A 13,393-nucleotide genomic window follows, 5' to 3' on the forward strand; every position below is an offset into this window, starting at 1 on the left:
AATCTCTTCAAAATTATATTTTATTTGTTTCTGTCTTTTCAGAGTTAAGTCTGTCTTTTCAACCAACCTTATCACTTGTTTAGCACATTCTTCTATAAAGCAAATATAATATTATATAACATCAAATATTTACATATACGGTTGCTGCTTTCAGAGGTGTGATTTCAAAGTTTTCATTATGGTGCTGCTGCTAGTGAAAATTGCTGGCAAGACAGAAATATAGCCTGATTATGATATTGTAACTATTTGATATATATCAGACATGTGAAACAACAATATTGGAAACTACTTCTGAGTAATAAAGGAGCTTTTAAGATCCACAACTGACGATCTCAAGTGATGGCACTGAAACTTCTTAATCAGATTGTTTTCACCTCTAATTACGCAGGCAGAGTTCACACTGACACCTGCTGTTAAGACTGCCTCATTTTTCCCATTATAAGACCATTTTCAATTTCATTGCCAATTTAACTGTGTGGGCTGATCTTTTCTGGAATGTGTCATCTTCAGATTTAAATAAAAGGAAAAAAGAGACAGTCAATGTTTCAGATGAAATGTTTTTGTGATTTTCAAGAATTACATGGGGGATAACAGCTCACTTCATATGGCTCAGCTACTTCATTTTAAAAAATGAGTTATGTACATCTTTGAAACAAGAACTTGAAAATCAGCAGGCTCACTTGCTGAAGTTCCCTAGAAAGGTATCCATACTTGGCCAAGCTACAAGCCCCAGAAAAATCAGGCAATACACACTGAGGTAAGGGGAAGGGTATTACAATTTTGTATCCAACGTCTTTAAAGATTTCACTTGCTTTTACCTCTGACAAATTGCCAGGAGTGAAAAAAGACAGCTGGGGAAGGCAAACACCGACAAAGTAGGTAGAATGATGTGGACAGAGGTGTAGCAGTGGGTTGTATGAAACAGAAGAATAATAAACAAGTTCAGTAAGACATGGAATGCCAGTGAACACTGAAAAAACCAACAAATGTTAACAGTTTAAAAAAGAAGGAAATACTGGGGAGGAGGGGAGGAGGCAACGGGTGTTTAAATGATGTAATATTTAAATCACAGCTCCAAAGTCTTGATGTTCCTCTGCTCTTCAGTAAATAATTCAGAGACAAGCTGTTGTAATTTTCCATCTCTTTTTATTCATGTGTCCACAATAATGATAACCCATTTCTTTTACTTCTTTGGTAATAAAATAATGACGAAGTTCTGTGCCAATGACCTAGTCAGCCCAGGCAGGTAACTCACATGGAAGATGAGCACGCCATTGTTTTAACCTCCCCCCAGGAAAGTCGCATCAGGTTTCTGTGCAGTTGACTGCATACCTGGAAACTGAGTCCAGGCATATGCTATTACGAAATCATTTGTTCTTCTCATAAAAGTGATATTACCCGATTCATGTTATGTAGGGACCAACTAAGGCGACAGTTCTGAAACACCCTTCATAAAAGTAATGATGTTTTAAATTACTGGCATCCCTAAAATTGTTAGTGTTGAGTGCTCATCTCCTAAGACCTACATACAAAATTATTGTTTGCTGTTTTATTAGGATGTTTTCACACTTTATTCTTCTCCTCATCACCTCTTGGAGAATTTGGAATCAGGAAGATGGGGGGTTTAACCCTTACTTTACCCCTAGTTTTCTGTATGGCTTTTGAAAATTCAGTAAACTCATCTGCCTTTGCTGTCTACAGTGTCTATAAAATAGATAGGAACGTATGTAATCTACCACCAATTTACAGAGCTTTCCACATATACATCGGCAACTACATTTTGGCCCAGGTCAGCAAACACTGAATGTAACAAAGACTACAACTTACATCAGTAAAGGGCAATCCTCCATGTCTGTCTTTGATGTAACACAGCTTGGCATTTACCTTTTCTTTCTCCTGTACTGATGACTCACAACCCCAACATTTTACAGTCATCTGCCACCTAACTAAAACTTCATTAAGTAGAACACCTGCAGTGATTTTAACCACAGTCCATAGTAATTTAGCCACTAATGGTCCACATCAGGCCAGCAGTCATTAACTGGTTGGAAACTATCTGGTTGTCTCAGTCCTATGGTGTTTTAAGGTAGAAAATAGATGAACAATTTGTTTCTTTTCCTTATTTAAATAAGGAAGAATATTAAAATAAAGATTTGTTATGATGCTGACATGTATTTTTGAGCTGGTGTATTTTTCAAATACTGATAAATATTATAAAGAAAAATTCATTCAAATAGCTGCCCTTCTGATGTCAATTGGAATTTATCATGGGTTTTGTTTAGTTTTGAGTCCCAGAAGGTCATCCAAAAGCTTCATGTGGAGTTGGACTCTAAAGTATATCAAAAGATATGTGTTTATAATCTACATTTCAACAAAATAGTTAAAAGAGAGAAAAAAAACCATACAACAGTTGAAAACTAAATGTAAATGAGTATTGAAATAATTGTATTTGGTTAAAAAAAATATTCAGTCTAGTATCTTGCATTCAGTTGTGGTCACGCATCTTGCAAAGTCTTTGTGCACAGAACTGCTGGGCAGCATTCCTGAAATCTCTGGATGCCCTCAGGGACTAACGGGTGCTATTAAAAGGTATTCTGCTTAGTATCTTAGTTTCCCCATTTCCCTATTTTTATGATTTTTGCCTTTTGACTTTTCCTTCAACTTTTTTTTTTTTTTTTTTTTTGGGGGGGTGTGTGTTTAATTATTCTAATGATTATCTGTTGCCCCTAATGATAATTTAGTTTCTTCCTGGTTCCTTTTTCTGTAGCTTGTCCCTTGTCATTGAAAACATGTGCTTTCAGCCTAAACAGTTGTAATTAAGTAATTTCTCCTATGGAAGTTATTCTGTATCACTGATCATCCTTCTTGACCTTGACTAAATCTTCTCCAGTTCCTTGTATGTTTTTGAGGTATCAGGGAAGGACAAAGCCAGCACAACATGTCAGTGATACAGTGAAACCACAGATTTACGTCACGGCAGAGTGACATTATCTCTTTGTTCTTCATTCTTCTCCTAATGGCTCCTAATATTTTACTCTTCTGATCACTACCAAGCACTGAGTGATGTTTCTGTGTGACTATCTACCATAACTCCCAGCTCTCACTCCAGTCAGCTCAGAGCTCTTGTAAGTGAAATTAGGATTTCTTCCCCTCATGTACATCATTATACATTTATCTACACTGAATTTCAGCTGTCATTTTATTGCTCAGTCACTAAGTTTTACTACCCTGAATAAATTAATATAATCAAACTTGATTACCTCACCACTAATGTGCTTTTAAAAGTAATTTATGAGCATGTTGAACAGCAAAGGCCCTAGCATAGATCTTATGGAACCTCATCTGCCACAACCTTCCACTGCAAAACCCGACCATTTATTCCTGACTTCCAACCATTGAACCATATAAGGATCTCCCCTTTCATGACGTGGTGCTAAGTTTCCCTAAAAGCCTCTAATAAGACACTTGTCAAAAGCCTTATGGAAAAACCAAGCAAGCTATGTGAACTACATCACTGTTACCCACCTAACTGTTGATAAGGCTTTGTCAAGATATTCAGTAACTCTTTTCCTGCTGGCTCAACTGCACAGTACAGATGCCATGCTTAAAAGCTTTGTAGTTTCCCAGGCCTCTTCTTAAAACTTTTTTTACTGTCCTTGGTCTGTGGGTGCCAAGGCAGGTTTGTGCAAGAACTCACCAGTCATGTTTGAGGAGCTATTCAACTATTTTAAACTGAATTCCTTTAAAACTCTTGTGAACACCACCTTGCCCTAGTGATGTGCTGTTCTTTTGGTCCTCCATTTGCTCCATGTGTTGTCTTCTATAACCATCTCTCCACGCAGGTCCTCTGAGGAGTATCTCACAAAGAAGACTTTAGATCAGAACCTGCCCAATTTCTTGTGCAGTAAATGCTGACGCAAGTAATTAATATAGCCCCTTTGCAATGGCCTAACCCTCCCTTGAGTGCTCTCTTTATATCACAGTTGCCATCCTGGCCCTTCAAACTCTGACTTACTTCCCTCTTTTGATGTATTTGAACAAAGATTTATTGTTACCTGTGGATCCTTCTGCTAGATTCCTCAGAATTCTTCTTGTCTCATGTTACTGTGCTTTTACATGTTACCTGCCAGAATTTATGATCCTTTCTATGTTTTTAATATGGACGTCAGCTTTTTGAAGAGTCATCCTTGCTTTCATGATGCTTGTCACTTGCTCCTTAGCTATGTGGGTTTTCCTTTGCCTTTTCCCACACTTTTCTTCATAAGCGGGGTGTGCTGGCCTTGTGCTTCCAACATGGAGATGACCTAAATAAATTCCAGCTGAACTAAGAGGATTTAATTAGCTTAGCCAACCTTTTTTGAAAAGGTGCTTCTTTTACACCCTTTTTGAGAGTTGTTCCCAGAAAATTATGCAGCCAAGCAGTAGAGCATCCCTGGAGCTGTGTTGCCCTCAGGCAGCCCTTGGGTGCTGCTGTGGACCAGCTCACGGGCTGCAGCCCCTCCTGGGCTCTCCCTAACCAGCTGCCCATGACACGGCTGCTGATGGTGACCTCTGTGTTATGGTCTGATGTAGTATTTGCCCGATTGCTGTGCGTAACTGAGGCGGCCCATGATTATTCCATTTCCTGCTTTGGCTGCTCCTTTGATGGCCTTAGGATACTGCCACCAACACCATCAGCTTTGCTGGGCGGTTATACAAAGCCAATGATAATTTTTTTTTTTTGATTTAGGCTTCAAATCTCAGTCCATGTGGACTCATAGTTCCTTGATGAAGTGGGGAGTTTCTTCATTAGATTGTAATTTTTTAAAAATACATAACACTACCTCACCACCAAGAAGACCTACTTCATCTTTCACCTTCATCACCAAATTTTTTGTTTTGATGTTACAATCTGCTGTGGTTTATCTCCCTTTTGTCAAGCTTTTGATATGTGTACTATGCCGCTTCTTTCAGTCAGGGCTAGACTTGCTTCCCTCACCCTGGATCTTAGATTTCAAGCACTTGTTTCTGCCATGTTTTTTTCTTTAACAGGCAGCCTATTTGATTTTTCTCTGACTTCAAGGAAAATAATGGCTTATTTTCTTACCCTTATATTCCCTGCAAGCATATACTCACTTCTTTTTATGCTTTCTCACTGTGGGCTCATTTATATTAATAAATAATTGCGTGTGTGATACAGTGTGAAAGGCTCCCATCAACCAGTAGGAAAAATATATGCTTGTGAAGTTATAAAAATCCCTTAGCTACCTATCTAAATAAAGCACGGATTAGCACGGGTTATAGCAGCTAAGATCTCCCCCCTCCTGAATGAAGTTGGAAAACTTTATTTTTTCTTCCTCAGGATCAAAGTATTTAGCCTAAAGTCTAGTTCTAAAGTCTGTAAGTTTGTTTCCATGGAAAACTTTTTGAGGAAAACTGTTCCTGTGCACTTGAGTTGTCTTGTCAAACTTCTTGTCAAACTACAGCCTATGCAGCATCCAGATACCAGGGCTCAGTAGTGTGTCCAAATACAAGCAAATCCAATATATTTGGACAAATACAAGGTGTCCAAATACAAGGATTTTTTTTTCCCCTATTAAAAAAAAATCTTTCACATGAAAAGACCAATTTACCAAACATAGTCTTCATAGTGAAAAAAAGTACGTAAAGTGTAATTTCTATGAACTGAAAGCCTTATTTCAGAAACTGCTTTGCAGGAGAGGTCTTTATATGTGGTGGGCAGAATGAAGTCCTGAGCCTGTACTCTTTTCTTTCAACATATGAAACATGCATGTGTCAGAAACAAGCTTACTCTTGCACGTACATGAAATCAGAAACTTGTAGGCACAAAGATAATATATTTAGTAGCCGGGCATTCTTTACAACAAAATGGACATAGGAATGCATTTGAAAAGACAGATCTTGGTCATTACTTGTAAAGACTACTACATATTCCAACAGCATCTGGATATACCAAGGGAAGACCAGGGAAGTTCATGCTTTTAGAGGACTTCTAGGATTTTACATTCTCTCAAGAACTAATGAAAGGGTTGTGTTTTTTTAAAAAAAACACAACTGCAGTCAAGAATCTGGGGAAGCAACAGACCAGTACATTTCTGAATTATGTAAGAAAGCTGCATTCTGTAATTCTCAGATTAAAATCCTCATAAATTAGAAATAGGAATGAAGCTTCAGGAGACTGAATGAAAATATGTAAAAGCTCCGTGTTAAGATTACAAAGAGATACAGACATGTGCAATATGGACAGCAACTCTCCAACAGAGCAGTCTCAGAAATAATTTGGCACGTAACATAGGAAAAGAACAGAAACACAGCAAAAAGCCTGCCTGAGAACCCACCCCCAAAACTAGAAACCATCAAAAAGCAATACACAGAAGAGAAGACAAGCAAACTACAAGATCAGGTAAAATCACTCATGGTGTACTATGAAGAAAACATAAGATGATGGATGGACCTTCTGTTTGAGGTCACACACTTGTAGCGGAAGAAATCATGCCAAAACTTGTAGACAAGGGAAAAGGAGAAAGGAGAGGGAAGAGGAGAGGAAAGAGGAGGAAGGAGGAGGGGGGAAAAAAAAGGCAACATAAGCCAGAAAAAAAATCTCAGCCTATTGTAAGACACCAAGACAAGGCAGCATACAATCAGGAAATTAAATGCCAAATACAACAGTAAGGCATCAGTGAACCTAGTAGATTATGAAGACTCCTGTATTATTACTTGACAATAGAGAGCAAAATTGCAACCATAGAAAGACAGATTAAAATTATACAATGTATGATCATAAAAACAGAAGGATCATGTAATAACCCCAAAAAAAGGATGCACAAAGAAAACATACAGAGAAAGCTCAGAAACTGCAATTTCAAGTAGTACAGACAACACAGAAACTAACCTCACTAGAAGAAATCATGAAACTTTATTAGAGTAAATTTCTGACAAGTGATTTAAACAGATTCAAACGCAAAGCAAACCCAACACCCCATACTGTTTTGCAGATAATACACTACAGCATCCCTGCAGCAAAGCTGCTGGAAGATTAGCAGGTTGTATGTGAACAACTGGAACGTCTGCCAGGCATGTTACATCCGCAAACAAAATACAGTTCAGCTGTGGAGTACCTGCACCACAGGGTATACATTACAGACACAGAAGAAAAATGGGAGAATCAAATGCAATAGAAAAGACACAGCTCTAATCATAGAGCCTCAGACTGATCAATGTGATAGAAATTACTGTATATTTAGGAAAGCTGCACAAGAAAATTGGGATATCTGTGTTCAGTTTCAAAAGTGGAATGAGCCTTTAAATCCCAGTGTAGGAGCCAACCTCAGTAACAGTTTTGTAGGAATTCATAGCAATCCAATTAGAACTCCAACACTGACAACAAATGTGATTTCTATCCGTAAGATGATCCGTTTGAGTTAGGGCCTAGCTGGTAGCAGGGGAAAATCTCACAGACGTGACATACCAAGTTCAGTAGCATATATTAAAAGAAGCTGCTAGACTCAGTGTTGTTCTTGGAGTAGCCATCTTGGTCTCAAAATACACAAAGATTTCACCTTTAATACAGTCGTACTATCTCAATATACTATAGTACACCAGTTTACTACCTTACTATGCTGAATTTTCTCTTAAAATACTGAACTATACATGCAGCCTTATGGCTGCCAATGAGAATTTGATGGGTATTATTCAAGTGGCTACCAAGTATTTTAATTTACCTTTTCAATTTTCATTAAATGCTTTTTGTAACAAGTGTAAATATTAGATTTTTACAGAGTATTAGTTTTTCACTAAAGTACTGTTTTCCACTGGAATAGCATCTTTAGAAGCAAGCTATCTGTCAGGGCTGGAAACCTAAGTCCTTTAGCTGCACAAAAGCAAATCAAGAAAGAACAGGAGGCACCCTTTCTTCAATAAATGAACAAACCAATCCAACAAAGCAGAAAACATGTATCTTTCCCTGGAAATTAATATATTAACATTGGAAAACTACTACTTTAGTGAAATCCTTCATACAAAATGTATACTGCAGTTCCCACAGCATATAATTTTAACAATTGCATACATGCTAAATAGGCAACAGGTCTATTCTAGCTTTTGCTATTATAGTAATGTGAGAGAGAACTGCTGCTTTTATTGACAATTCCACATTACTGCAGGGTCTAGTTCAGGTTATGTCCTATAAGCATACAGTTGCTCTTTCTGGTACAACTTATTTCATTTTGGCAACAGGTATAAGTCAAGTTCTAAGTGTATTTGTGGTTTTGTGCCTACAGTAGGCCAATGTGCTGGTATAGCTATCAAAACACCCTTCTATAGAGGCCCAGCTGTACTGTGTATGTATGGTATAGTGATGTCCTTTATTTCTTTCACCTCTGGCTGAACACAGATCTACTTTGTTATATCAGTATTTCCATCACGCTGGAAAATTGTGATGTTTTTTTCTTAAAATGCCGTTGCCTAAAGTCAAACTATGGTACAAAAATACATTCATTAGAAGTATGTTTGTTTCCAGTTCACAAGCATTCAGACATGCAAGAGCTAAAATACGAGAATTCAAATGTCATTATACTTATTTAAATGTCATTATTTTAAGGAAATCGTGGAGGGATTTGCCAACCTGGAGTACTACACACCTATGGGTTTAACTGACCCAGCTTGGAAAACATGGACAGAGAGCTGTTACATGACCCAGTTCCTTAAAATGAAAAGGGGGGGTGAGGAAAAAAATTATTGAGCACATTCTCATGAATTCTTTAAAACACATAAAAAGGATAAATTTGAAGTTTTATTGGAGAGAGTAATGGATTCATCCCGACTAAAAATTCATGCTATCATCAAAATTTTCAATCACTGGTTTTGCTGGTTGAATGCAGCAAATAATTTTATGTGCCCTCTTAAAAAAAAAAAAAAAAAAGGTTGAAAAAAGGTTGAGACATAATCTGACAAATAGAAGCAGTCTGTTCATATCAACCAAATCCAAACTAGTTAGACAGCTGGCATGGGAATTTTAGTCCAAACAGTTCAAGTGTGGCAAAGACATATGCAACTAAAAATAGTATCTTACAACAGTAAGGGTCTGACAACTGTAACAGTAAATAGTACCCTACTTAGTAAGTAGCTTTACTGAAATGGTTCACCAGATTTCACTAATTTGCCTTGAAATTCAGTAGCACATCTAGTACCGCTAGCTGGTAGTAAAGCCTAGATTTCAATTTGTTCTGTGGCATTATGTGAACCTTACCCTCCCTGTTGCTATATTATTCATCTGTAGATAAAAAACAAGCATAACTTTTAACACTGCATATTTTAAGGGCTGACGCTATAGCTACTTTTCTTCCTAGAAGTTACTGATACTAAATAAAATTAATGATAGAAGGAGTTAAAGGCCAACCATCTAGCACTCTGTATTACATTACTGATTCCATCTGGGAAACAGACCCACGTTTCCTTTGCATGAACAGCAGAGCATGAGTAATGGTCTGCTAGGGTCTCACCTGAGGAGGCACTGGGTTGCAATGCTAGGGCACACCCCAAAACGGAGAATTTTCCTGTGTAGCACCTCTAGAGTAATGCCGGAGACTTTAGAGAAAGACTGTAATAGGTTATTTTATTATTTAAAAAATACAACAAATCATTTTGAAATATCAGTATCTCTGCAAATGCAGACAATGGGTTCACTAACAAGTAGAGCAACGGGTTTAGGTATGCTTGCAGTGCCTTTCTTCCAGGAGCTGCAACATGCAGGTGAAAAATATGTCAATCACATAGACAAAGAAGGGGAATTACACAGATATTAAACAGCTTCACTAGACTGAAAATGGCTGTAAAGTAAGACAGTATTTTGAGCATATGATTTACCACTGGGCTTCCTTATTAAGAAAAAGTTATTTTTATATGCTCTTCAACATTTATTCCACATACTCTTGATAAACTGTTATTCGTCTCCCAGTACCACAGGCTCCTTGAGGATCTGAAGCAAAATATGATGTCTTTTCTACTTTTATGCAGAACCAGTTTTGTACAGAATGAGAGAGTGATGCAGAAGTGTTAGAAGACTGATAGGCGACAAACATGTCACATAAATTTGAAACAGATGATGCACAGACTTTTGCAGTATAAAATGAACTAAGACTGCCATGTATTGCTGCCGAACACTGAAAGGCATGCAGGGAACAATAATATTGAAAAGCTAAAACACAAATAAAAGTTGGCTTTTGCATTAGACTTGAAAAATGAGGTGCAATTTTCATTACCATCAAAGTTGCCTGCACATACAATCCCACTTACAGTCCTGTAAAATGTACATCAGTTTTTTTCAAAACTGAAGCAAACCTCAACATTCAAAGTCCTTAATCATAAAGCAGAAGCAGCACCTCAAAAAAATGATAATACAGATAATACTGCTAACAAAGTTAGGACAAAATCAGAAGTAGTTAAAATAACATGGTTCTGCAAAGTTTTTCTAGATACTGATTTGGTTGGGGTTCTTTGGTTTTGAGTCCTCTCCCTAGGGTCTAAACTGAAACCATCTGAACAGCTGCCACCTTCTCTCATGTACTTGTAGGTTGTCGTTCACTGCTGAGAGAACTGGCAACTTTAATTTTCAGCACAGAACTAGCGTATAACCACCAGAGGCCACTGCTGTTCTTTGCCTTTTCCCTGCCTGTAGCTGGGCTCTAGTGAGCTCGCAGGAGCTCCAGGCGAGGATCACAGCAGCCTCAGTCCGCCTTTCTGTATTTATGCTCCGGTGCTGCACTTCTGCAGAGAAAATTAAATACACTACACTTTTTACTAGGAGATAGAATAAGAAATCATCTACACATTGCTTACCCAACCGTAGCCTTCAGGAAGAAATGAAACCTTGCATTCCAAAAGCCTGATTTCATTCTTGGATATGATTAAATTCAGTAGCTAAAGGCAAGTTTTCAGATGTAATTTAATTAGGTATCTGAAAGGCATTTAACTTGGAACTGATAAAAAAAGTAGCTCCACACGTGTAACAGAACAAGATAAATGAATTAACTAAGTGACAATTAACATTCAATGATGAGAAAACTATTAAGTAATGTTTTGCTACTATAGTTTACAAGTATCTGTACCCAGCCTGCCGTATTTTTTTTTTTATCAGTGTTCTGAAGTACCTGCTTAATAATATTTGCAGAGACTGCAGAAAGGGACTTTTAAGTAATAAACGTAACGAAGGACAGGGTCATCCAGCTTGCTTAACTATGGCTACATCGCAATTTTAATAATACCATTTTAATACAGGCTACTGAAACAGTATATAATAAACAAAACAGAACTGGCCAGAAATAAAGAATACAGCCAGATGCTGGCCATATTGGATAAGGGGAGAAGAAAAGGGATATCCAGGAAAGCAATAACTTGAACATTGTTAACAGTTCAGCAACCAGGTTCAATGGGAAGTAGGTAGGTAGTTTCATCACCGTAGGCAGTATTCTCATAGCAGTTCCCTTTGTATAGAAATAGACCCTTTTTTAAAATTAAAAAAATTAAATTTTAAAATTAAAAAATTAAAAGACGCAGAAAGAAAATGTAACTCTGAAAACACTTTAGGATCTTAAACAGGCCAAACTACTGAGGTTATGAAAAAAGAATCATCAAGTCACCCATCAAAAACGAGTGTTTTGTATTAGAGGTTTTATTTAGCAAGAAAGAGGTGTAATAAAAATCTCATCTCAGAGGCTGAAGCCTATGAATTCCAAGATGACATACAGCAGCGTCTCGGGAGGCGATGAAAGCCATGAAGCGCTGGAACAAGCTATCAATAAACACATCTCCATCTTTACCGATCCTTTCCCAGAGGGCACGCTTCCCCTGCACACAAATCACAGGTGGCAGAACTAAACATTACGGCTTATAATACCCCGAAATTGCTGTCAAACGACGCAGTGGTCTTTTAGCACCTCCTCGGGATCCCCCCCCCCGGCAGCAGGCGGCGCGGGCGGCAGGGCTCAGGGGGCCCGGCGCGGCGGGCAAAGGCCGCCCGGGGGCTGGCGAGCCCCGCGCCCACGTCCTGCACGGCTCAGGCGAGAGGCTGCACGCACGGGGGGCGCCGGAAGGGAAGGCAGGGAACGATCGCCCCCAGGGACCGGGGCGCGGCTGAGGCCCTGCCCGGCCCGAGGCCGCCCCGCCTGTTTCTACGCCAGCCCCCCTGCCGCAGCGACACGGCGCAGCCCCACCGTACCAGCCCCGCCATACCGGCCCCCGCAGCCAACAAGCTCGGCCGGGCCAGGCGTTACCCCACCCCCGCCATGACCCCCCGCGCCCGGCCCCGCCCGCTGCCCGCTGCGCGGCGCATGCGCCGCCCTGCCCGTACGTGCCAGCCGCCGCCCGGGGCACGCAGGCACGCGCAGGGCCCCCCGGCGCGGCTCCCGGCGCATGCGCAGCCGAGCGGCCCTGCCACCGCCCCTCCGCCCCCCCCACCGGGCCGCCGTGCGCCCCCCGCCCGCGGCGGCGGTGTGCGCTCAGTGCGCCTGCGCCGCCTGGCCCTGCCGTGAGTTTGCCTCTTCCCCGCTCGCTCTTCTCCCCCCGCCCCCTTCCCTGCCCCGGTGGGCCCGTGTGCGCCTGCGCCAGCCCCCGCCTGCTGCGCTCCCGCAGCGCCGAGCCCGTGGCGGCCCGTGTATAGGGCCGGGTTCGCTCTCTCGTCCCCGCCCCCTCGTCACCCCTTCACCAACCGCCGCTTCCTCCGCCGTTGCCAAGTGTGTGTGTGTGTGTGCGCGCTGGGGGGGGGGGGGGGGGGGGAGGGAGGGGGCAGCCATGCCGAGGGGGCGGCCTCCCAAACCCAGCAGGGAGAGTAGCAAGGCCGGCACCGAGTCAGGTAAACTGCGCGGCCGGGCGAGCGCGATACGCGCCCGGGGGTGGAAGCGCGGGAGCCGCGAGAAGGCGAAAAGCCTCCGCGGTCTCCGCATATAGTCCCCGGATATGGGGGAGGAAGGCCGGGTCTATTGTGTGAGTGTATAGGCGAGAGGGCGGAGGGGAGGGGAGGGAGCCTGGCCCGGCCCTGCGGAATGATACCGAGCGGGCCGCTCCGCCGCCCCACACGGCGCGGGAGGCAGGCTGGCCGCCGAGCCCCGCAGCCTCTGCCTGCAGCCCCTCGCCTCCCCCTGGGCGAGCGGCGGCGGCGGCTCTCATGGCCCCTCGCCCGCAGAGCGTGCGGGCGGAACTGGTCGCGGCGCGGCCGCTTGCCTTCGCTTGCGGCCCCGTCGCGGGCCGGCGGAGAGGGGTCTCTCGGCCCGGGCCAGCGGCCTTGCCTGCCGCTTCCGGCCGCGGTGCGGGCGCCGCCAGCGCGGTTCTGGCGCCGGGCCGGCTGGAGCTGGTGCGGGCTGGAGGAAGAGCCCGGGCAGGCTGGCGGCGGGCAGGACAG

At 42.0% G+C, this 13,393-nt stretch overlaps 1 protein-coding gene and 1 long non-coding RNA gene across 10 annotated transcripts in view; one reads left to right on the forward strand and one right to left on the reverse strand.

Annotated features, from left to right (window-relative positions):
- Positions 1-11,650: 11,650 nt before the first annotated feature.
- On the reverse strand, positions 11,651-12,849 carry LOC129735559 (uncharacterized). Of its 2 annotated transcripts, none has more exons than XR_008731290.1 (2): positions 12,705-12,849; positions 11,651-11,844 (listed from the first exon to the last, which is right to left on the reverse strand). It is a non-coding gene; the product is annotated as an uncharacterized LOC129735559 (long non-coding RNA). The 2 variants fall into 2 exon arrangements; XR_008731289.1 differs by lacking the exon at positions 12,705-12,849 and adding an exon at positions 12,229-12,315.
- Positions 12,385-13,393, forward strand: part of ZNF236 (zinc finger protein 236) — a 93,006-nt gene continuing 91,997 nt past the window's right edge. For 6 of the 8 annotated variants that reach the window (XR_008731288.1, XM_055704370.1, XM_055704374.1 and 3 more), the window contains exon 1: positions 12,385-12,523. Coding sequence is in view for 6 of the 8 variants with exons in the window: in XM_055704370.1 (XP_055560345.1) it covers positions 12,409-12,523 (115 nt within the window). In the remaining 2 variants the exon portion in view is untranslated. Of the gene's footprint in view, positions 12,524-12,605; positions 12,729-12,773; positions 12,848-13,393 lie in introns of those variants that run through there. The other 2 variants (XM_055704375.1, XM_055704373.1) reach the window with 2 other exon arrangements.

Source organism: Falco cherrug, chromosome 3 (assembly GCF_023634085.1).
Source record: "Falco cherrug isolate bFalChe1 chromosome 3, bFalChe1.pri, whole genome shotgun sequence".
Classification (NCBI taxonomy): domain Eukaryota; kingdom Metazoa; phylum Chordata; class Aves; order Falconiformes; family Falconidae; genus Falco; species Falco cherrug.